Here is a 7924-nt window from a genome sequence, read left to right as displayed (position 1 = left end):
CCGCTCCGCCGGCTGCCGCTAGAGGGTCCCGGCGGGACAGCGAGGCGGACGGGCCAGGCTCGGCACACATCGGGCCCCTCCTGCTCCACAGGTGGTGGAGACAGTACGGGGCGGGGGGAACGATCGGGAGGGGCTGGGAGAAAGCACCTCCCTCAGCTCCCTCTGCTGCTGCCCCCTGACCTGCCTTCCATGTTGCCGGCTTTCTCCCGCCCCGTTGCCCCTACCGCTTAACGCTTCCTCTCCCGGCTGCCCTCCACAAGCACGGCGGCAAGGTAGGAGGAGCCGTCCCTCCTCTCTCCTCCAGAGTCCACGGTCGGCCTCGCGCAGACCCCACGGTCTGGCACCGCGGGGGCGGGGCATCCCTGGCCGGGGGCAGGCCGCAGCCGCCGGCTGCCCCTTTCCCCCCACCTACGTCCACCCCCCCATCCGCGGCGGTGCTGGGGAAGTCGGAGCGTGGCGGCCGCCCTCCACCTGCTCGCTGCTGTTGTTTGGGGACAGGGGTGAAGGAGACACGAAGCCGCCCCTGCGTGTGGCGGGTCGGCGGCGGCACGGGCACGGCTGTAGCGTGGCGCGGGGCTCGCCGACCCTCTTGCTGCCTTTGTTTGGCAGCCGCTCCGAGGCTGCGCTCCGCTCCCCCTCTTTCTCTCTTGGAAGGATCGTGCTGCGACGCTGTCGCCTTTTGGGGAGGGGCGAGCGGCTGTCCAGCTGAGGAAGCTTGCCGTGAAAAGTGGATTTCGTCCTCCTTTCAGGGCAGAGGAAGGGAGGAGGGAGCACTTCTCCCCACCGTGCTCTTCCAGGCGTCCCGCGTTGCTCGGCGGCGTTTCCCCGCTGCTAAGTTGCCACAAGTTGGAGCCGCCCCACCGCCAGTGGGTTCTGGTCTCGGCGTGAGACAATACAGCGGGCTGCGGAGGAGGAGGGGGTGGGCGGGAGCAGCGTTCTCTCGCCGCCGATGGGGTCGGGCTGGACGGCGCTGCGGGGCGGGTAGGTGGCTCTGCGGGCTGCCGCCGGCTGGCGCGCACCGGGGAGCGGCCGGCAGACGCAGGCGAGCCCCGGCCACGACGGGCGCCGCTGGCGGCGCGGGGGCTTCATGGAGGACGTGGGGCTACGGAGCAGGCGGGAGCGGCTGGCCAGCAGTGACCCGCGGCTCGGTGCCGTGCTGGTGGAACCGGGGCCGGTGGTGGTGATGGTAGAGCAGCGGGCAGCGGAGAGCTACAAGCTGGTGGAGGTGCTGTTGACCGGCGGGGCTCCTTGGGGCTTCACTCTGAAAGGCGGACGAGAGCACGGGGAGCCTCTCATCATCACCAAGGTGAGAGGCGCCGGAGGGGTAGGGGTGGTGGGTCCGACCGGCTCCATTTTGGCGTGGCCGCGGCGGCGGTGGTGACAGCCCGGCGGTGGAAGCGGGCCGGGTCCGGCCGCGCCGCCTGGCCGCAGCCCGGGACGCATTGCGGGGCAGGGCGGCTGCAGCGGTGCGGCCAGCCTTGGCGCAGGTGCTGCCGACCCGGCTCCCTGACGGCGGTGCTCTTGAGGCCCCAAGGCGGCCGTTAGCTCTCGGGTGAAAGGGTGCCTGTGAGTGCTGGGGCACTCGGTGCCAGGCGCGTCCCAGCAGTGCTGGGAGCAACAGGTTGTTGGGCGCAGCCAAACTGGCGGCTCCCACTCGCAGCGTCTAGTCTGGCTCAGTCGGGCTTAGTCCCCATGAAAATCACAAGGCAGTCGCTGATTACTCGCTGGGGTGACCCCACTGCCAGCCAAGCGCAGCCCGAAACCATGCTGTGGGCCCTTCCTTCCCTCCGGGCACCTGGCGCAGAAGGGTGCGGAGAGTGAAACTCGGTTCTGAGGCTGAGTTTTCTTCGCTATCGTTACACTTGTAAATTCAAAATAATTACGGCAACCTTTTGTGTCTCCCTCCTTCTTTAAACAAAAGGTCCTGTGGATAGTGACCAAATCCATGCTCTGAGGAGGAGGGGGAGGCGCCTGGGTATATCTTCCCTTTCTGTTTACTTTTCTTTTCCTTCTCATTGCTTGGATATTCATTGTCCCTCTGTACTCGCAGCTTTAATCCTACTGCCATGTGTATGAGTTACAGAAATACATAATGTTTTCTAGAAAATGTTTCTCATGTGGGTGTGTTTTGACCCCACTCAGTAATTGCTAGGCTTTGCTGTTAAGACAGCTTTCTTACTGCACAGTGAAAATACCTTAAAATAGATCCATTTGTAGTTGGCAGGAAAAAAATATCCACATTAGCAAAGTACATTTTGCACAGGATCTGTAGGAAAGATGTGTATGCGTTGCCTGCAAGTCCTGTGGATTCTGCCTGTTGCCATTTTAGAAGTGCCCAGAAAGTGTCAGAGGTCAACAAGTCCTGTTTTATCCGCAGCAGAAATTCTCCTAACCTTATTTTTCGGATAGTTTCGTTGTCAGTTACCTAGTTCGTTCCTTTCACCTTTGAAACAACTGCATTATGGACTTTACACTTTCGAAACCATCTTTTTCTCGACCTTTACTGCTGTTTTTCAAGAAACAACAGTCAGTGCCAGAAGATGTATAGGCTGAATAATTATTGGGTGCCTGTTGTCCTCTGTACCCTGAATTACAGAACATCAAACCTGGAGCCTTGAGGAAAGGAGAAAAGAGCTACTTGCTATGTAAATACCAAATCAAATAATTCTACCTTTCTGGTAGTGGCTAGTAAGTGCTCCATCTAAGGACTGCTCAGTGATACTTATTCATAATGTTACCTCGGTATTAAGTAACAAGCTCAAGTGTTTGTGGCATGAGGATGTGGCTGTGGTATGTGGAGAGAAGTATCTGGAGAGGGGAAGCTTGTAAACGGGGTCTGTTGCAAAGGAATAATTAAGCAGAACCACAGTCTTTATCCCTCCTGAAATCATGCTGCTCCGTGTAAGAAGATCTGAGTCCATCAATGCTGACCTAGGAAGAAGAAATAACCTGGATCCTTGGGTCTAAATTTTGGAGTGTATTTTCATTTGCTGTTGTTGGATGCAAGTGTATAGAACTAGTTTTGAAACCAGGGACTGGAGCTCACGTCCCCCATGTGCCCAGGACTACAATTCTTCAACTGCAAAACATTCCTCTTGATTTGGTCCACGCATCTTGGTGTTGGGTGGTTTGGTGGCTTGGTTTTTTGGTTTTGTTTTTTTTTTTTTTTTTCTCTCTACAGCTTCTAGTGGTAGAAAGCTATTGGGAAGAGTAATTCAATACCAGTTTGGTTAAAACAATCCCTCCTTGCATGAGGAAAGGTAAAGTTTGTCTCCTCTTATTGGAAGAGAGCCCTGAACTCGTTACCTCTTCCCCCGGCACACCTGGGGATTGCTAGGCTGCCATAGAAGAGGAGATGCTGCTTCACCTCTGCTTCTCTCCCTTTAGTGAGTGCTGTCCCTTCTCAGGTAGGGTAGTGGCTGGTCAGTGGCGGGGCTTAAGAAAACCCCCTGGATCGAATCCTTCGGGATAACTGTGGAAAGCCTTCTGGTTTTGTAGATTCAAACTCTGCTTAGGCGTGAGCTGTCTTTGGAGCTCTGTCTCTTTAGCCCAGGGTGGCTCTGGGAAAGTGAGGATGGATGACGCCAACTGCTGCTTTTTAAGGAGAGGAATGTGACAAGGTGTGAATGGACTCTCAGATAGCAGCTACTTAAGGGGGCATTTCTAAAATTCTGCCTGCCTCCTTTCTCACCGTTTTCCCAAAAGCAAGACCAGCCTCTGAAAAAAGTTGCACCTTTATGTAAATGCTGGGAAATCTGTGGTGTAGTTACTCTTTCCTGAGCATATGTGGAACAACTATATCAGGTGCTAGAAAAGTAGCACCAGAAAGTACAGTAATCGAAAAATTAGTGAGCAAGTGCATGTTCATGTTGTAGCATATTGTCTAGCACACCTCCTGGGTGTTAATTTATCGGTGGCTATTTCACTTGCTGACAGGAAATTTTTATCACACTATAGGGAGATTTGGGGGCAAGGAGAGCTGCAAACACTATTTCAGAATTTATTAGGTAGAAGTGTAGTCAATTAAAACAGGAGTATCCATTGATCTAACAATTGCCAATAATCGGGGAGGGGGAAGGCATGCTAAAGATGAGAAAATTAGTCCAGCCTCATCAGAGGGATAAGCAAGTGTTCAGCCTCTGGAATGCTGGGAGGGAAAACACTTCACCCTGGGAGAGGTCAGGCCCTAGTCATGCTGCTGCTGCCTAGTAGTGGGCCCTGACAGTGCGAGGGTGGGCAGGCTTCGGTATTTCATAATAGCCTTTCTTTCTGTCACCGAAACAAGACTTGGAAACGCAGTCCTGAACCAGGTAGGTAAAATGTCAAGCTCACCTGCCAGGTGTAAGTTTTTGTTTGTTTGTTTAGTTTCTCCTTTTTCTTTGTCCTTGCCCTTTCTCCTCCCCCTCCCCCCCCCCTTTTTGTGGTGCATGACACAGCTTGCTCAATCTTTTAACGTAGCTGGTCTTCTAAACCTTGCCCCACCCGTGTGCAAATGGTGTTGCTGCTATTTAAGCAAAAAAGTCCAATAGCATTGTCGTTGGTGCTTACTATTTTTATAATTTCCCTTTAAAAAAACACTTTACATTTTTTCTCATCTCTGCCTGTGTGGGTGATAACATTCCAAAAGAATTGCCTAAAGGCAGCTTGTTCTTGCCTAATTTGACATCTTGAAAGGACAGACTTGCTTTTTATAGCAATGTGTATTTCAACAGAAGGTGAAATGATGATTTTTGAGGACTTAAATGACAAGGCTAGCAAGCCTTGGGTTTTTTCTCTCTTTTTAAAGAAACAAACCCTGCAGAGGGAGGTTTTCCTAGAAATAATGAAAAGTCAAGGTGCTCCAGTGTGAATCTTGTGAAAATCTCCCATAGCTGCATTATCTTGACTACTTTCAAATTACTCTTATCTGGGATGACCAAATAGTAGTGTCAGTCACAGCATTGATTGTGGGTGATAGATAGAAAGTCATTTCACTTGCTGTACTAACGATGTCCTTTGGAACCCTAAAGTTGTTCTTGAGTCGACGTTATACTTAGCACATTAATAAATATGAACACATTCTAGTTCATGCATTACAAGAAAGATTGATGTATAATTTAAATTCCTCTTTTATATCAGCTTTACAAGGGCCTACAGCCATACCTCCTCGAGCTATGATCTCATTTCAGGCTAATCAAGGCTGGGCTTGGCTGGTATTTCGGCAAGATTTCCAAGTGAAACCTGGACTGTTGCAAGAAGTTTTGTTGTTGGTTTAGTAGATAGGAGTTCTTGTCTCCTGAATCAGCGCTGAATTCATGCCACAGCTGGAGGTGCTCTCTTTCAAGAAGAAACAGTATCAGTCACCCTGGACCTTTGTTTATTTCTCTCTATTCCCTTGCTGCCCTAATGTGCTCCTGTCTATGGTGAGGTGTGAACTGGCGCTGCTTCAACGAAATCATTATTTACCGCAATAGGACTTGGTGGTATTGCCTGTTTGAATGTGTAGTCTACTTGAAGGACAACTTAAACCTCTTATTTTAGTGACTGCTGATGCTTTTCAGTATGAATTTTGGATGCTACTGTAGACAATAGCATAAAAGTAAAAGACCAGCAAAAGACCTTTAGTTACTGCTTGATGTTGTGAAAGGATTGTCAGTAATACCATTACCCAGTTATCCATCAGGCTTGTGCTGTGGTTTGGTGGGGGTTTAGATTTTGTTTGTTTTGTTCTGGGGGTTTTTGTGTGTTAAGAGGGAAACCCAGTGTGGGCTTTGGTGGTGTTTATGCATATGCTACATGTGCTTTACTCAGTAGACTGTATATATCTCTTTTTTTCCTGTAGAACTAGATTCATTGTGTGGTGTTCTGCCTAATGAATATTTAAAGTATGGGAGTGTGGAAAGAACAAGGTAAATGGGAAATGAAACCTGGTCATGAATTAGATTAGAACAAGTGCTTAGTAGTAACCAAGCCAATATTTCATCAGATGTGTAAGCTTTTCTCTTCTTGAGGAAAGTCATTTGTGTTTAATTGTCCTATGTGTTTGTGCTCTGTACTGAGGATGCTGACTATGCCTATGGATCTAGTTCTGTGAGTCTGTCACAGAATTTTGAGACGAGTCCCAACCATTAGGCCCATTTTGGACTTTCTGTACATGTAAGACAGTGCATGAAGGGTTTCCCAAAGAGGTAAAATAAAAATTGATGTGTTTGTTTTAAAACAAAACCAAACCACACCCCAGACCCCCCCTGCCTTGTTTCTTATCTTTAAGATAAGAAGCAAGTTTTAAATGCTTCTAATTCCACATAGTGTGGTATTTTCAGTGTTGCAAAGGGGATGGAGCAGGTGTGCCGTGCTATCCCACCCCAACCCCCTTCCTAAGAATACTATTTGCTGCTCTGCTCTGGTGGTGAATTTGTAGATCTAATTTTGGTCTTTGTAACCTCACAGATCTGGTTCAAGTAAGATGGAATGGAAGGTTTGTGGAACAGTTAACTGGATTATTATTGGTTTATTTCTTGTTTATTTATTATTCATTCAGTGTTAGGGAATGTCTACAAAGTTTGGAACTGTAAACAGGTTTTAAATTTAACTTGATGTAGAATGTCTCTTGTATCCTTCATATTTGCTTTACCAAGCAGCTGACTTTTAGCGGTGTTCACCCAGACTTAAGTTAGGTATTTAACAGAAGTAGGTATTTTTTGGAAGTGATTTGTAGTGTTTAAGTTAGATGTGACTTTAGTGCGCTAAATTGCCTTCTGAAGTTGCTTACCGTTTGCTGTCAATTGTGTGAGAAGCTGGGGAAGCCCACGGTTCCTCAGCATTTAACTTAGATTCCTGCACAAGTACCTGTAGTAAGGTGAACTGTACTTGAGAAGGGTTATTGCCTGCCTGTTTGCAATATGTGTGCACCTATACCAAAGCCTGTGGAAAAAAAATCTTTATTTCCATGATTGTGCTTTGTTTCTGAACATCACATGAACATAGCTTTTCAGTTTGATCTATTGAGCTAATTAATAGAGCCCTATGAAGTACCAAAAATATCAGACACTTGTGCAGTTAGGAGAGAACTCCCTTCCTCTCCCTTTAAGCTAATGCAGCATCAGTATTGAGTCTCTGATTAATTCAGGGCATTCTTGGTCAGCACGGGTCAGGTCACAAAGATGAATGCCTTCTGCAACGTAACAAGTTATTCAGATCTTTTTTAGTGGCCTCTGCATGTACCTGAGGGTCACTGTGGTGTGCTGAACTCTCGACGGCAGAAAGAGACGGCTGTTTGGTAAATGCTGGAAATGCAGCAAATGGCTGCTTTGAGAAACTGAGTAGCTGTTGTCAGGTACAAAATGCTTGGGTTGGCTCTTAAAGTAGAAACAGATGGAGCAGACTGTTTGATGACAGAAAAGAGGTGGTTATTTCAGAGTTCTTCTGAACCCCAATGAAATGGCAAAATCAACCCAAATCTTTGAACTGTCGAGGCAAGGGCACAGTAGCTCCAAGGCTTTGTGTCAGTGTCTCTATACTTCTCCTGCCTCATCCCATGGAGAAAAGTAGTCATCCTCTTTGCCACCAGCTGTGCTCTCTCCCTTTAAATATCTCTCTCCATTCAGAAATTACTACATTCTTTGAAATATTAAAATTCTTCTACATGTATCAGACTTGATGGATGTGGAGGAAGATGGATTAAGGAACATGTTGCCATGTTTCTTAGATACAGAATCTCTAAAAGATTGCACTTAGAAGTTTTTGCAGAGTGTGGTAGCCTGTTGCTCAGGGGTGGTGCAAAGAGGAAGATAGCCTCAGTGACTGCAATTCATAAATAAGGAATATATGGGGACCTTTACTGCACTGCTTGGGAGGCTGTATCCCTTTGGATAGATACTAACAATGTTCTTACAATCATTTTTCTAACTGAATTACCTTGTAGAAGGAAAATGGCTCATGATGG

At 48.1% G+C, this 7924-nt stretch overlaps 1 protein-coding gene across 1 annotated transcript in view; it reads left to right on the top strand.

The window, feature by feature from the left end:
* The first annotated feature begins 302 nt into the window (after positions 1-302).
* The window catches only part of SHROOM2 (shroom family member 2), a 109437-nt gene continuing 101815 nt past the window's right edge, over positions 303-7924 (top strand). Inside the window, exon 1 of the mRNA XM_068163165.1 lies at positions 303-1306. Coding sequence (XP_068019266.1) covers positions 1088-1306 — 219 coding nt within the window. The 5' untranslated portion in view covers positions 303-1087. The remainder of the gene's footprint in view (positions 1307-7924) is intronic.

This window comes from Melanerpes formicivorus, unplaced genomic scaffold, assembly GCF_026170545.1.
Source record: "Melanerpes formicivorus ecotype bairdi unplaced genomic scaffold, bMelFor1.0.p_v2 SCAF_70, whole genome shotgun sequence".
NCBI lineage: Eukaryota > Metazoa > Chordata > Aves > Piciformes > Picidae > Melanerpes > Melanerpes formicivorus.
Note: the sequence above shows the minus strand (reverse complement) of the source record. Positions and strands in the feature narration are given on the sequence as shown.